At 33.4% G+C, this 17,708-nt stretch overlaps 2 protein-coding genes across 2 annotated transcripts; both read right to left on the bottom strand.

Moving 5' to 3' along the window:
* Positions 1–2,898: 2,898 nt before the first annotated feature.
* LOC131648497 (paired amphipathic helix protein Sin3-like 4) lies at positions 2,899–3,180 on the bottom strand. The gene has a single exon (XM_058918252.1). The coding sequence runs from the start codon at positions 3,178–3,180 to the stop codon at positions 2,899–2,901; it is 282 nt and encodes a 93-aa protein (XP_058774235.1).
* Positions 3,181–6,556: 3,376 nt separating this feature from the next.
* On the bottom strand, positions 6,557–6,919 carry LOC131648488 (uncharacterized). Its single transcript, XM_058918244.1, has one exon. The coding sequence runs from the start codon at positions 6,917–6,919 to the stop codon at positions 6,557–6,559; it is 363 nt and encodes a 120-aa protein (XP_058774227.1).
* Between the last annotated feature and the right edge of the window lie 10,789 nt (positions 6,920–17,708).

Below are 17,708 nucleotides of genomic sequence, written 5' to 3'. Positions count from 1 at the left end.
GATTTGACTTCTAGAAACCCATATATGAAGATAATAATGCATGCATTGCTCAACTGAAAGATGGTTACATTAAAAGAGATTGAACAAAACACATTTCTCCAAAGTTCTTTTTCACTCATGATCTTCAGTAAAGTGGTGATTTAAGCTCCAACAAAGTTGTTCATCTTACAGACTTTTTTAGTGCAAAAGATTGATCTTCATCATCGAAGAAATGATCGTTTAGCTAAGGCGGAGAACTGATCTCCTTCAGCTGAGGCGGATAAATGGATTTTACTTTAAAGGATATGTACTATTTTTCCTTCACTAGATTTTTTTCCACTGGATTTTTTTTAGTAAGGTTTTGACGAGGGATGTCCTGAACAAACATCCGAGGAGGACTATTATGAATAATGGATTATTGTCTCCCTATAATTTTCTTTCTTATTTGTAATAATATGTATGGATTAGTAATGAGGTAGTTCCTTCACAAAGAATGTTGAACTCTTTTTCCTTCACTAGAATTTTTTCCACTGAGTTTTTTCTAGTAAAGTTTTAACGAGGCATATTCTTTATGGACATCCAAGGGGAAGTGTTATAAATAGTATGATTATGAATGTCCATCAATTAGGAGATTTCAGGTTGATTTTCCATTTCGTACATATGTCCTATAAATAGGACTCTTATTGTATCAAAATCTCTTACACTCAGAATATGAATAATAGAATATATTCTCACCTTCTCTTTCTCTCTTATATTATTTTATTCAATTTCCTAACAATATTATAATTGTACCGTTAATAGGGATGACACTTAGTTGGTGCAAGGTGTATATATACACCATCTGTTTAGTGATGTAATTTAATTTTCTTTCTTGATCAATAATAATAATAATAATAATAATAATAATAATAATAATAATAATTGCCATTTTATGATATGGGAAATGTAATACCTTCTCTAAGCCATTTACATTTTGCTTCTTGATTCCTCCAGAGTTCTTCCCGCTTTAGATAGGGTTGTCTATGGTATGGTCATGTGAGAAAACTGAACTGAACCAAACTATAATAAAAAGTCATCCAGACTGAACTGTACCATTTCAATTTGTTCAGAACTCAACTGAACCAAAATTATTAGTTTGGTATAACGGTTCGGAATTCCGAACCTGAACCATTAAAAGATATTTTTTTCAAATCGAACCATTTGTTAAAGAATCGAACCGTTATACTTGTTTTTGAATTTATTTTGATAAAAAAATCATTTTAAACTTTTTTTTAACACTTTTTTTTTGGTAAACATATTTTTAATATATTATTTTACATAAGTTTTTTGACACTCAAAATTATAAATCGATTCAAGTCAATGCATTAAAAAATTGCATTTATAAAACTATATTTGCATTGTAACGAAACAATAAGGTATAATTAGATGTTCATTTACTATATTGTCTATATATTTACAGTAAAATATATTTAAAATATAAACTGGATTTTTTTAGTGATTTTTTTTTTTGGAATAATCACTTTTTGAAAAAAAATACGTAAATAACTATGTTCCAGAAATATTTACGCAACTAATTAGGTTTCAGAAATATGGTTATTTCCGTATTTCTTTTCAAAAAGTGGTTATTCCAAAAAAAAAAATCTTTTTTAGTTACTTTCTTTAAAAAAATCTTTTATATTTTAAAATGACCAACCAAAATATTTTTAAACTGAAATTAAATTCTCAATTCACATCAACCAAAATATTTTTAAACTGAAATTAAATTCTCAATTCACATCCTATTATTTTGTTTGGTTATATAAAACTATTTTTAACTTATGTTAAATTTATTGGAGATAAAAAGTTTAAGATTATGTTTATATGTATTAATTTGTAATTTGAAACAATTCATTTTATTATGTAGTGTATTCTTCTTTTTATCATTTCACCATTTTACATAAGATAGAAATCAAGTGTGTATATACTGATAAGTGCTAATATACTCTTCAATTTTTTCTTTAAAAAATAATGATTCAGTTTTGGTTTATGTTTGGTTACATGCAATTTGGTTCGGTTCTAAAACCGTTAATGAATTATCGGTTCGATTCAGTAATCAAATCTAACGGTTCAATTATTTTAACTTCAGTTCGGTTCGGCAATTCAGTTCAATTTATAGTTTTTTTTGAACAGTCCTAGTTTTAGGTGATTGTCTAGTACCTTGTCCCTTTTATATATTTATAAGCGGTATTAGAGTTTGGTTTAGGAGCATAAAGAGTATTTCAGCTTTGTTGAACTTCTGAGATATGATTAGGAAAATTTCCATAACTATATGTATCTATGTCGTGTTGGGCATTAGACATTTTTTAAATATGAAGTATTTACTTCTACATGAGTTTGGCACTTTGGCCTTCATTTAGAAGTGTTATTACTGCATGAATTTGCCTCAAGTTTGAGGTTAGCCCCAAAAAACAGTTAATCTTTAACTGTTCTAAAGAAACAAAAATTAACCAAATAAAAACTATTATAAAGTCAATAGTGTAAGGAGGATTTGCTTATGATTTATGTGAATTTTATTTGCTTCTGTATAGAATATGCAACACTTACATATTTTTTTATCGCTGACTTTTAAAAAAAAAAATATTCTTTTTGTGTTACCTCATAATTAATAAGAAACTGCTAAATGTGATTCTGCTTCTAGTTTTTTATATTACGTAAGACAGAAAGATTGAAGGTTTCCAGATAACCAACCAACTTTCTTGTATTAAAAAACGAGCTGTGTTGTGAATATGAAATGATACTATTCTATGTATTAGCAGAAAGAAATAGCATTCTGCAGAAGTTTACAATTTAATTGTAATTACCAAATGATGCAACTTGAACAATACTATGCTGAAGAACTTATTTGATATAACCTCCGGATTTCAACTCACATGATTGTAATCAAACTTGTTCTTCATCTTTGACTGCTAATGCAACATCATCACCTTGATGTTTATCATCTTTCTGTTCCTCTTTGACTGCTAAGGCATTGTCATCACCTTGCCGCTCACCATTTTTCTGATCATCTTTGACAGCTTCTATTTCAATTCTTCTGGCCTCATAATCACGTATGAGTCTGACAAATTCGTCAAACTTTTCAATCTTATCTTCAAACACAGATCTCACTGTCTTTACATATGCCAATACATCATCAAACGTGTCATTTGTTCTTGAACTGCTCATCTTGAAAGGTATAGAGGGAAGAGAGAAGAGGAGTTTTAATGGGGTAACTGAGTATATATAGAGTTAGTAGAAAACTAACAAACAAATTATCTACTAACAAACTCTAACTATCTAAGGGTAAGACTAAACTAGACAATTGCAATAAACATGAATTAAGGCCTAATAAACATGAGTTGTAATGAACAAATTTTCTAATCAGTTCATCATCACAAGAAAGCATTATTATTAGAAAAACAGAAAATGAAAAAATCTCATGAAGAAATTATTAAATGCATGGATGTATTAGTTAGTTAATTCTAAGTGTGATTAGTTTCTGAATTAACTACTTAACTGTAAACTGAACCGAACTGAAGTTAAAATAATTAAAAAGAATCTCCTCAGTTGCACACAGGGAACCTCTACTGTGAGTGCTTATTTCAGTCAATTCAAATCTCTATGGGAAGAATTAGGAGAATTTTGGTCTGTTCATACCTGTCATTGTGGGGGAGTGCAACCTATTATTGATCATATTCAAAATGAGCATATTTTTACTTTTTTGACGGGGCTTAATAAATCTTTTAATCAAGTTCGTGGTCAGATTTTGTGGATGGATCATTTGCCTTCAATAAACACTGTTTTAGCGACAGTTTCTCAAGATGAGAAACAAAAGGAAGTCACTGCTACATTGCCTCCAACTGAATCACTAGTTGCTTGTGTTGTTCAAGCAAGGTCCAAGAAATTCAAGAAAGAAAGACCAACTTGTGCAAATTGTGGTTTTCCTCCTGGATATCAGAAACCTCAGAGTTTAACGCCATCCAATCAAGCCAACAATTCAAATGACAATGGTTCTTCAAATAACAATGTTGTCATCGACATGTCTTCCATGACTTTTTACAATTATCATCAAATCATTTAGTTCTTACAAGCTCAAATGTCCAAGGCTAGAATATATGAAGCTAGTTCATCAGTGAATTCACTCATAGGTATGAATCCTCACATATACAATTATTTAGAAAAAAATCAAATACAACAATGAAAATTATTGTTAAGCCACTACTACCTCACATGCAAGTAAGCATGTTTTTTTTGAAATTAACTCCACACTCCTCACGTGTATTAGTTTTCAAAGCACCCTTTGCTCTAGGCTTAGAAGCAACTTTGCTTTCTCCACCTCCTAAAATACAAAGAAAAAGGTCAACATTCCAACACATAGTACAATATATAATGAATCACACATATTTGATTTTCAGTAATATATTAAGAATCCGTACAATTAGCCAATTAAAGATTATAACCACTGATGGCTCATCATCTATGGATTTAATTTAATATAATATTAATGTCCATGACATCAAATCTTTGTTAAGATTAATCATTTTTACTTGAATTTCTATAAGGATCATGAAACATGAGTGTGCAAAGGCAATGTTACTAAAAATTGTGAAGTTTGTTCAAATTTTGAGTCATTGCACGTCTATACCACTTATGCTTCCTTTAATGTCTTTGTTTTTATAGGATATTGAATTCAAATTCAAATCAAAATCATTCCATGAACACTAATGATTCAAAAATTGCAAAAGAAAAAGAAAATGTATTAGAATATTCATACCTACAACTTTACTCACACCAAAGATCTTGGTGTGAATAAAGTTGTGGGTATGAATGTTCTACTATATTTTCTTTTCTTTTACAATTTTGATTCATTAGAGTACATGAGCCGATTTTGATTTGAATTTGACATGTTACTAAAAAAACAAAGTCATTAAAGGGAGTATAACAAGTATAGCTATGTCATTGACTCAAAAATTAGAACAAGTTTTATAATTTTTTTGGTAACATTGCCTTTGCATACTTCTAATTCACGTAGAAATTCAGGTAAATATTAATAAAAACAATTCAATGATATTGTGAATTTTTATGTTGATATCTAATGTTGATAATTTTGTAAAATATGATTTTATATGATACAATGTCTACTTGATAATTTAGGTGTTTTTATTAATTATTTTATGCTATTATATGTTTTTCAAACGCAAACATGTGGATGAAGAGGGAACCAAGAAAATAGGTAAAATGACCTAAAGCAAACACTAGTGACATCATTTTTGGGGTCTGGCGCATCTCCGGTATTAAGTTAACAACCTAGATACAAATTAACCATGAATATATATTCCTTAATAACTGAATTAATTAATAAATCAATAGGTATAAATTATGATAACTCAAAAGTCATTATCCGGAAAAAATCAAATAGGACAATGAAAATTATTAATGAGCATTTACCTCAAGAGAATGACTTAGCATAAGCTGCAACAAATAAGAATGTTTTTTGAAAGTAGCACCATACTCCTCACATGTATTAGTTTTCAAAGTACGGTCATCTGCTTCAGATTAAGGAGCAACTTTTAGTTTCTCCACCTCCTAAAATCTACAGAAAAAGGTTAATCACACGTACTTGAATTTCAGAGATATATGATTAATCCACACAGTAAGCTAATTATTGATTAGAGAAGTTTCAATCTTAAGAATAAGAAATTGCAAAACATAATAGGTTGAACCTGTAGATCAAACAATTATTTCAACAAAAAATAATACATTGTGTTTGAAACTGACGGGAGAGGTGATTAGTGTTAACACAGAAAAAAAAGTTCTGATCTGAGTTATTTATTAGAAACTGAAAGGGTCAAATTTATAGACTTAGCAATACAACTGACTACCTGAAAAATAGGAAACTGAGTCACACACTAACAACACATCTTAAATTTTTAGACTTAGCAATACAACTGACTACCTCGAAAATAGGAGACTGAGTCACACACTAATTGCACATCTTAAATGTGTGTGAGAAAATAGAAATTGAAAGCAACAACAGTTATTAAAAAACAAACCATTGACATGAGAAGTGATTAAGGTTATTTTGGACCTACGTACTCATATTGCAGTATGGGCAAAAATGTCATCTAATATCTTTGAATTTCAGTAATTAATGACTCAGCAAAAGCTTCTTCCATAATTTATAAAAAGAATTATAAGCAAAAACTTTTTTGAATAATTTTTTTAATTGCTACTTTTATTAAAAATTGATAAGCAATGTAGAGTAATATTCATTGAAATAACTGAAAGATGGAATTTTAAAGCTAAGCAACATTTCTTGAATAAAAAACGAGCTGTGTTGTGAATATCAATTGAGACTATTCTATGTACTATTGCTGAAAGAAATAGCATTCTGCACAAGTATAAAATGGAAACAATTTACTTGAAATTCACAAATGGTGAAACTTGAATATCACTATGCTGAAGAGTTTATCTTATACAAGAATTCAAGAAAATATCCAAAAGAACAAAGAACCTGTCATTTTACATATCAACCTATGGATTTCTACTCACATGATTGTAATCAAACTTGTTTTTCTTCATCTTCTTTCTGTTCATCTTTGGCTGCTAATGCATCTTCATCACCTTGTTGTTCATCGTCTTCGACCGCTAATGCATCGACATCACCTTGATGTTCACCATCCAATGGAACTGAGATTTCGTGTCCCCGAGGCAAGAACACGTTGAATCTTGAAATTAAATCTTCATGCTCTTTAAACAACTCTAATACTCCATCTTTGAAAACTCCTATATCAATTCTTCTGCCATGGTAATTGTACAGGAGGCTTAAAAATTCATTATACTTTTCTGCCGTAACCACAGATTTTGCTTTCTTTACGAACACCAGTTCATGACCAAACATGGGATCACTTCTTGAACTGCTCATCTTGAAGGTTGAAACAAAAACTCAAAAGTTATAGATGGGAGAGAGAAGAGGTGAGTATTAAAGAGGTAAATGAGTATTTGAGAGGCTTTGGATCTATATATAGAGCTTGTAAAAAACTAAAAAAACCAACTATCTATTAATTAACTCTAACTAACTTAGCGTGAGACTAAAAAATATTTGAAAAAATATGACAAAAACAAAAACCTAGATTTAAAGCCTAACAGACATGAATTGTAGGCTTTATTTGGATGCAAAGAGGAAGGAGGGAAAGAAGGTAAAAGGAAAGAATGTCAAATGAGTGAAAGAGAGTAGAAAATAAATAAAAAGTGGAAGGAAAAAATATTTATTTGGAAATTACATAAAATACTTATGGGAAATGAAATATTAAGATTTTTGTCCTTTTTCATTTTATCACTTTTCTATTCACCTTTCTTTCTAGTTTTGAGTAAAAACATTTTAAAGGTGAATCCCATTAAAATATTATTTCTTTTCTTTTTTTCAAAACAAATAATAGAAAGTTGTGGAGGTACCTGTAATTGTGGAGGTATATGTTGTTGTAGAGGTATCTGCTATTGTGGAAGTACCTGTACCTATTATTGATGAGGTGCCTCATGAGGAAGTTGCTGTCGAGGAGGCTCCTGTGACGGCTGAGCAGGTTCCTGATGCTGAAGAGGTGTCTCTCATACCTCACATACCTCATGTTGCCGATGATGTCCTACTGATACAGATGCCACTGCTTGTGCTTTCACATAGTAACAGATGGAGCTTTTTCGGGAGGACCTAGTGACTGATTTGTGCTCACGGGGTATGCTGATCATGTCGCATACACAGTATGGCAGAGAGAGGTATATATGTTATATTTTTTAATTGCAAAATATTTATTATGATTCAGTGACGTGTTGATTGTTTACTGATAATTTTTTTAACTTTGTTTCCTACTGGAATGTTCGACACTGAAGATCACATCCCACAATTCAAAGTTGAAGAACTTCCCACTGAGTCTGATGCCTGAGTAGGTCAGACGTATTGTTTCAGATTTAAGTCTCATGGAGTTCGCCGACTACTCACTAACCATGCTCGACGCCTCCCTTCTGTCTGCTTTTGTTGAGCGGTGGCACTCAGAGACATCTTCCTTTCATCTTTCATATGGGGAGATGACCATCACTTTAGATGATATCTCCTCTTTGTTTCATCTCCCCATGGTCGGTAGATTCTTTACAGCTCTTGTCATTAACCAGGCGACAACATTGCTACAAGTAGTAGAGGATATGCAAGTTGTTGAGGAGGTCGTGCTAGAAGAGTTTGATTTTAAAAGGGAAATTCACCTTCCGATGTCTTGGCTGCGGGACAGGTACTAGGTGCTTTTGGAGGAAAAGAGGTATGAGGCTGCCGCTAAGGCATACATGCTCTATCTATTGGCACGTACTCTTTTTGCAGATAAGTTAGGTATTTATATTGATGTTCGATACCTGTGGTTGTTCAGTAGCCTAGAGGCTCCATGTTGGGCTTGAAGTGTAGTTGCATTGGCCATGCTTTATACGACACTTGGAGTTGCGACCGTGTCTGAGACCAGACAGCTTGCTGGTTATTTAAGTCTTTTACAAATATACGAGCATTTCTTAATTGTTTTAATTTAATTGGTGTATGTGATATTAATTACTTTTTATTTATCAAGTGCTGGATATACGAGCATTTCCCCCACATCTATGATAAGAGAGTGCAACATGCCTCAGCAGACGCTCCACAAGCAAAGAGATAGAAGGCAGGAAAGTGCATCATAGTGGTGTTACGGAGTACATGAGAAGGCTTGATGCTCTGACAATAGATGATGTCGTCTGGACATCATACACAGCTAATCGGGCCCATCGTGCATTTGAAGACTCTTCCTTATATTCATGGCATATGAGATGGGTGACCCATGTTTCTAGATACTTTCCTGAAAGGTGTTTGCGACTGTATGGTTATGTCCAAGATATCCCTCGATCAGTTCCGGTGGCTCCAGAAAGGGGCATTGACAGATGGTTTTAAAGTAACACCATCAGCTCAAAGGACAAAATAACTTTTTACAACCTTTCAAACATGATTCACATGACATATTATTTGCATTCATTTTAGGCATGTCAGATACTAAGTTTTTTGAACTTAATTCACTTAGACTTTTAAAATTCAAGTTACCATACCTTGTATTCTAAAGACACTCAAGATCATCATGGTTGACAAATACACCTCTTTTAAAGTATGGATGCTACAATTTGAATGTCAATTTCTTGGATAACATGGACTTCAAAACCAACTTGTCGTGAGGATAAAAAAATTGCAATGACTTATCATTCATGATAAAAAAATTGCAATGAATTCATGGTAACTAAAAACCCCTTCTCAACCAATTTTCAATGCTCATCAAAATGCACATCATACCATATACATAATACCTTTTTTATGAGTACATTCTTGTTATCCTTTTTCTTGATGACAATGTCCTTATAACTTCTATTGCAAGAAATTCCCACATAATTAATATTTTTAGTTTTGGAATTGATTTTTCGGAAGTCAAGAGAAAACTCTTGCACCTTCACGAATTAGCTTCAAAATCCTATCATTTGCCTTCACCTCTTGCACTTTACACAACTTTAGCTTTCAAACAAGTGTGATGCTTAATTTTTCACACTGTTAACACTTACTCCATATTCATGCTAGTCTAAGTACCTAACATCATTGGTAAGGAAATTCACAGCCTTACATTCTAAATCTAATCTCAAAATTACATGTTCAGTTTTAACTCAAAGAGCTATAGGCAACCTTGATTACTTCCTAGAAATTGAGATGTCTCATTTTACAATGGTAGCTTGTTTCTCCCTCAAACAAAGTACATCAATGATACTAAAATAAATATGAGCGATGCTAAATTTGGAAATTTAGTAGTCTGATCCAATATTAAAGTTGAATACAAAAGTTTAGCCAATACAACAGTTGAAGTTCTCTGGCTACCATCTTTCCTTTTTTGGACTCGGTACCATTTACCACTCATATTTAATTATGTGACAATCTAAGCATTATGGCACTATCTCACAACTATGTCTTGTATGCCAAAACTAAACATATGGTGCTAGATATATTTTTCCTGAGTGAAAGAGTTATTAAAAGCTCTCACTGTTCAACACTTCCCTGCTACAGATAAGAATGCATATCATATGACCAATGCATTGTCCTCTCTCAGGTTCCTAGCCCTCGACGACAAGCTCAAGAGTCAAGACTGTGGACAAGTTTACTCTCAGCTAAAAGAACCTTCCTTAGTTTAGTTTGAAGGGGAAACATTAGAGTATGGCAATAATGTAACAAGTTTGCATATAGTTAACAAATCAGACTTACAATTAGGAAAGGAGATTAGTTTGTTAGAAACCTCTAGAAATATTTAGAAGGCTCTTATAACAACCATGTGCTGAATTGTAACTGGGTTGTAACTAACTCAATTCAGACACAAAATCACAATTTCATTTTACTGCTAATTTTAACCAGAATCATAAAAAATCATGAAAAGACTTCCCCGTCTTTTCTGCAGTCCAAAAAATGCCGCAGCTAATTAGTGTATACTAAGCAATTAACTGAACAACAACTATTGAATTAAAAGAAATACCTGAGAAGTATACTTGCTAATTCTAAAAATATTACAACATTTATCTAAATACATGTATCACCTAAGCAATTGTTATCAACAACTCCATCAAAGATTTCAATGATAGCGCGATTTCAATGATAGCGCCGTCTTTCACCCCGTGCCACTGAAACGACCTATCTTCAAACATAACTCGACGGTTGTGAATGAAAAAATAATTATAGTCTTGCGGAAGAACACTCTTCTTGTTACTTTCTAGAAACTTCTTCAAATCGCTTACTTTCGAACATGGTTCAATTTCGCAAACAACAAAATTATCTTCTCCTCTAATAGCCCTAGGAACCATCGTCACACTCAAAGTTCTTGATCTTGAATTTGACAACACTGTCGGCTGTGTTTCAAATTCCTGTGGCGTTGCTGGTGCTATTGGTGGCTCTTCAGGAACGGTTGCCGGTTCTTGTGGCTCTGGATTGTTGATCGGCGTGTCGGGGGAGATTCGGAGGTGAATGGTTGAGGCGTCATGAGTGATGTTGATCATTAAGATGATGTCGTAGTCACTGAGAAGTTGGTTATTGAAGATTAGAATTTGCTTGGAAATGGGAATGTGATTCTCCACTCTCTGTCACGAAAGTAATATTCATCTTAAAATGCGGGTGCAGTTGTAAAATTTGAACGTAAATTTATAACTGAATTGAAAAACTCACGTGTGTTCATAACTCACGTGTGTTCATATAGCACGTGACGTATATTGTTAGATTGTAACTGAGTGAGCAATTATCGGAAAAATCTACAAGCTTCTTTTTAAAATCATTTTAGCTTCGTGTTTGTTAATGGAGAGGCCATGGAATGCTACTTTATTTTATTTAATCTTCGCTTTGACCTTAAGAAACAAATCAAATAAGAATAAAATTTATTAAATTATGAAAATTATGTGAAAATTTATAAACTTATTTTTAATTGATAAATAGAAAAGTTAAATTTAAAAAACTTAAAAATAAAGATTGTGATATAAAATAATATGTATTTGCTGGGCACATCCTAACTAAGTACTTGTATGTGATAGCCATTAACTCTCAAATGTATGAGTTTCATCACAAGATTTGAAAATGCAATGTATTTGACGGGAAATGCCCCAAGTATAAGAAAACAATTATTAGAGAAACCTGAGACTACTCTTTGACATTATGACAGTGTTTAGTTACTATCAAAAGAACATAAAAGGATATTATCATCGGCAAATTTCTTTCATTTTTATGATAACTTCAACATTATTCCAAATTGAAATTTGTTATGCACCAAACTAAAAAATAATGAAAAGCAGAAGTACTTCACACAATTCATAACTCTGCTAGAATATGCCGCATTCTGCTAAAACTCCTCATACTTATTGAACAACAGGTGCACAAAACCACTGCCAAACATTCAACTGCTGCAAGACTGAGGTTAATTACCTATATTAAAAGAATGTAGCAATAGCTAAACCAGAGTTTCCTTTGGTTTTCGTTTACAGACAGTCAAAGTGCCAGCCTATTTAAACTTCATGTGCTAACTTAGTACATCTTGTTTATAAATATAAGATTTTGCATTTGATCAGAACGATTTTACTCTCCTCCCTCCCAAAAATATTAATAAAGCTACCCATAATAAATAATTTCTAAGTATTATAATTTTAACTATTACGTTGTAATTCAGATCAATTTCAAAAGTAAAACAAAATTTTGCCCTTTGAAAACAGCAGGTGAAGCAACTGTAGAAGCTATCTTCTGCGCTTTGATTCATTGGACAATATTTGTGTTGCAGCAACACTCAACTTTAAGACTGATAGGATACTGGATTTGGGCCTTAGCCTAATAGAAAGGCTTAACAGAGAATTCGTTATAGCTGCTAATGTTAGAAGGGAAGGGTAGTTATATGAGGTCACTGATAGCGAGGGAGAATTCATTATGTGTATTTTCGGTTAGAAACCTTTTGAGTTGGGTAGAGTGAGAATCATCTTTCCTCTGAGGAGCACTTGGCTCTGGGATTATATTATTCCTCTATGTAATAGTTTTAGTTTCAATCAATAATACATTTTCCGTTATCTGAATTTGAAGTTTCTATCAAAGACTTAGGCTCCTTGCCAATATATGTTCCCACAGACAGAGAATTTGGTTCTACACCCACAAATGTAAATGGAATGGTTTGTACAAACTCAAAACCTCTTGCAAAATTGTGCCAGACTGCTCTGCATAGCCACATAAGTCAGCTGATAACAATACTTAACACCATAAGTACATCTCTTCAGCCATTGGCAAGTCTGTTAGACCACAGAGTGGGATAAATAAATGCACATTGCACATAATTACAAATTACAAATCCACACACTTTTGGCAATATATTGTTTGTGTAAGCAGATAAATATCCAGAACATCACTTCACATCAGGGTCATAAAATCCAATGATAATTAATACATCGCAGTACCTGATTATACCTTGTCGTTTGATTTAGATATTGGAAACCAGAAAGAATAACAAGAAGGCCAACCAATACAGCGCGAGCATCCTAGCAAGTCAAATATACAAGTACTAACAAAATCAGATTCCAACCAAAATATCATTCAATCATCCATCATTTAAAGTTAATTCGAACCAAAATATATTAACAGTCAGCAAAGAATATTGAGCAAATCTCACCATCTTGTGACCATAATACGCCCGATAGTATTGTGCAGTATTATAAAACACCTGGAATCAAAAGAATAGAACTCAATTCTACTTCAATCAATGAACATTAATACATTATGAACAAATCACATTCAGTGACCCCAATTTCAAAAGGTCACCAAACTTATACACATGAGAAAAATCTAAATACCTCCTCCGGATGCGCAATTGCATAATCGTATTTTTCTCTTGTAGCCTCATCCTTCAAAATCTGTAAACAAGAAATAATTCCATCATTCATAATCACAAACACAGCATTTTACACCAAGATATAATGCAATGTGGCTGCTATTTAATTAGCTTCACATTGCGAAACGTTGAATTTTAACAACACAATAACCAAATCACCTCATAAGCCGTGGCAATTTTAACGAAAATCTTTCGCGATTCGGGATCAGGGTTCTTATCTGGATGACTGATTTAAATAGAAAGCCAAATATAAATGAATCAATTGAAATAACAACAAATCAAAGAGAGAAAGGAAGTAAAACCGAGCTTATAGATAGAGGTACTGTTTCAAGGAGAGTTTGTAGTATGCTTTTTTGATTTCAGAAGAATTTACACTCTGAGTAACCCTGCAAATAAAAACAAATGAAAATCAACAAAATTGAAAAAAAACTGAGGAAAAATTTCAGAAGTTGGGTTAGGTTAGCTGACCCGAGAAGATCATAGCAATCGTCTTCGTCGCAGTAGATTGCATTAGAAGGAGAAATGGTGGCGAAAATGAGAACTACCACGAGAATTGAGATTGCGGTTGAGCGCCACCGGATTAGCTTCAGAATCCTAACATCTTTTTTCACACTCTTATACACTTACTCCATATTCATGCTAGTCTATGTAGCTAACATCATTGGTAAGGAAATTCACAGCCTTACATTCAAAATCTAGTGTCAAAATTACATGCTCAGTTTAAGTTCAAACAGCTAGGCAACCTTGATTACTTTCTAGGAATGGAGGTGTCTCACTTGCTCTCTCAAACAAAGTACATCAATAATGCTAAAACAAATATAAGAGAGGCTAAATTCAGAAATTTAATAGTCAGATCCATCACTAAAGATTTCATTTGTAATCAGAGTTTCATTTTACTGCTAATTCAAAATAGAATAATAAAAAATCATAAAAAATGTACTTTCTAATTCTAAAAACATCACAACATTTCATCTAAATACATGTATCACCTAAGCAATTGTTATCAACAACTCCATCAAAGATTTCAATGATAGCGCCGTCTTTCACCCCGTGCCACTGAAACGACCTATCTTCAAACATAACTCGACGGTTGTGAATGAAAAAATAATCATAGTCTTGCGGAAGAACGCTCTTCTTGTTACTTTCTAGAAACTTCTTTAAATCACTTACTTTCGAGCATGGTTCAATTTCGCAAACAACAAAATTATCTTCCCCTCTAATAGCCCTAGGAACCATCGTCACACTCAAAGTTCTTGATCTTGAATTTGACGGCGCCGTCGCCTGTGTTTCGAATTCCTGCGGCGTTGCTGGTGCTATTGGTGGCTCTTCGGGCACGGTTGCCGGTGGTTCTTGTGGTTCTGGATTCTTGATCGGCGTGTCGGGGGCGATTCGGAGGTGAATGGTTGAGGCGTCGTGAGTGATGTTGATCATTAAGATGATGTCGTAGTCACTGAGAAGTTGGTTATTGAAGATTAGAATTTGCTTGGAAATGGGAATGTGAAGATGATTTTCTATTATCTCTTTGACTTCCATGAAAGTGTTGAAGGGATTTAACTCCAATGTGAAAGATTCTCCACTCTCTGTAACGAAAGTAATCTTCATCTTAGATGGTAACTGAGTGAGCAATTATCGGGAAAAATCTACAAGCTTCATTTTAAACTAGTATTTGATATCTTGGATTACTGATGACGATGCACGCACGAGACTTCGTTTCAAAGAGTTTTGTGTTTGTTAAGGGAGAGGCCATGGCATGGTACTTTATTTTATCTTCGCTTTAACCCTAACAAACAAATCAAGTAGGAATAAAATTTATTTTTAAATTATGAGAATTATGTGAAAATTTATAAACTAACTTTTAATTGATAAATAGAAAAGTTAAATTTAAAAAACTTAAAAATAAAGAATGTAATAAAATAATATGTACTTGCTGAAAAATCTGATACTATCAAAAGAACATAAATGAATATTTTCATTGACAAATATTGTTGGAACTATACTCTCAAACCTTTGAGTAATTCTTTATCGTTAAAGATGACAATGAAGAAAATAAGAACAAAAGTAGGATTAGGGTGTGCGGAAATTAAAAGAGAAGGAGAAAGTATTTTCTGCAGAATTTCTCTCTGCCCACAAACTATGGAAATTCTGTTATTCACTTGCAACTGCAACTTCTGTGAATACAAGTTAATGACTTGATTTTAAAATAATGAGGGTTACTCCCTATTTATAGATTTAGGTTAGCTTTTTCCCTAAGGCAAAGTCCAAAACTATAAAAGCCCAAAATACCTATTTTGGAACTAAATCAAATCTAATCTATTTTAAATCTAAATCAAATATATCTAAAACAAATCTATGTGTAACAAACTGCTACATACTTCGACACACCTTGTGTTCGAGCAACAACCTCCTTCGACACAAGGAATTACAAATTAACACACCACCTAATTCATTGTGTCTAAGCTATCTACATTCATCATAGCTCTTAGTCTTCTGAATATTTCGACCAACACTCCCTTCGTCGTGATATTTGCAGTCTGATTCTCAGTTCTGCAGTGTTCCAAATTCATCTTCACTTTAGCTACCTGCTCTCGAAGATAGTGGAACCTCATTTCGATGTGCTCGCTTCGACCATGTGCTATCGGGTTCTTCGCTAGATTGATAGATGACATGTTGCCGATCTTCATGGTAATTGCTCCATGATCTTTACCTGTTATCTCTTCGACCAAGTTCACCATCCATATTGCTTGACATGCACAAAGAGAAGCAGCTATATACTCTGCTTTGCACGATGATAGTTCCACTACTGGTTCCTTCCTCGAACTCCAAGCAACTGGTGCACCACCTAGCATAAACACATAACCAACTGTGAATTTTCGATCCTTAGCATCACTACACCAACTCGAGTCGGCGTAACCCACTAATTTGCATTCTTTTCCCTTATCAGCTACAGGAAACAGAATGCCATAGTCGAGAGTTCCTTTCAGATACCTCAATATCCTTTTCGTCGTTGCTAGGTACGATACCTTTGGCTTCTGCATGAATCTACTTATCATACCTACATTGTATGCTAAGTCAGGCCTTGTGTGACAAAGGTATCTCAATGACCCAATAAGTCTTCTGTATTGGGTTGGATTGACATCCTCTTCATCTGATTCCTTCGACAGTTACAGTCTTGGCTCTGCAGGTGTCGAAGTCGAATTGCATTCTTCAATTTCAAATCTCTTGAGAATTTCACTTGCATATCTTCTTTGATGCATCATCAAGCCTCTATTACTCTTGCAGAATTCGATGCCAAGGAAGTATGAAATTTCGCTCAAATATGACATTTTGAACTCCTTACTAAGATCACCTTTGAAGTCTCCGATCTCTTTTTTGCAGCTACCTGTTATCAACAAGTCATCGACATAGAGACATAGTACAAGCAATTCACTCTTGCTTTTTTTTACATATACTACATGCTCAATTGTGCACTTCACAAATTCCTTCTCCCTTAAAAAAATGTTGATCTTCTTGTTCCAAGCTCTTGGAGCTTGCTTCAGTCCATACAGGGCTTTATGCAACCTGTACACTTTTCTCTCTTCGCCATGTTTCACAAACTCAACAGGTTGTGCAGCATAGACTTCTTCGTCTAAGGGTCCATTCAGGAATGCACATTTAACGTCCATCTGACACATGTGCCAATTGTTCATGTTCGCTAGACCAACAACCAACCTGATCGTTTTGATCCTGGCAACAGGTGCAAAAACCTCATCGAAGTCAATTCCTTCCTTCTGAAGAAATCCTTTCGCCACAAGCCTTGCCTTGTGTTGAGTCACTTCACCTTTGGGATTACATTTCACCTTGTATACCCACTTCACATCAATTGCAATTTAACACAATTCCAAACCCTAATTTCACTTCTCTCAATCTCAATTTCAACAAACCCTCATCATCACGTTCCACCCCTTCCCTTCGTGCAACCCTCCATTTCAACAAACTCTACAAGGTTACATCTCTTTCTACCTCCTTGCTAATCTATTTTTCTAGTTTAACAATTTGATATTCCCATTTTCATTATTTTGAGATTCTACGAAAGTAAGCTTTTTTTTTTGTTTTATCTTTTTCCTTTCGTCAATTTTGTACTAAATTATGGAACTTTACGGAAAAAGCAATTCACATTCCCAAATATTCGTTGAATGCTGTTATGGGATTTTTTTTTTTTTTCAGGAATAGACAAATGTTACTTGTTAGTATGCTATGTTAGTAGTTAGTATGCTATGTTAGTAGTCAAAGTTTGAACTATAAACT

Source organism: Vicia villosa, linkage group LG1 (genome assembly GCF_029867415.1).
Source record: "Vicia villosa cultivar HV-30 ecotype Madison, WI linkage group LG1, Vvil1.0, whole genome shotgun sequence".
Taxonomy (NCBI): Eukaryota; Viridiplantae; Streptophyta; class Magnoliopsida; order Fabales; family Fabaceae; genus Vicia; species Vicia villosa.
The sequence above is the reverse complement of the archived record's forward strand: the minus strand, read 5'-3'. Positions and strand labels throughout refer to the sequence as shown.

Excerpts from the sequence above, each read along its gene's own strand:
- LOC131648497 (XM_058918252.1), bottom strand. The coding sequence starts at position 3,180 with ATGAGCAGTTCAAGAACAAATGACACGTTTGATGATGTATTGGCATAT.
- LOC131648488 (XM_058918244.1), bottom strand. The coding sequence starts at position 6,919 with ATGAGCAGTTCAAGAAGTGATCCCATGTTTGGTCATGAACTGGTGTTC.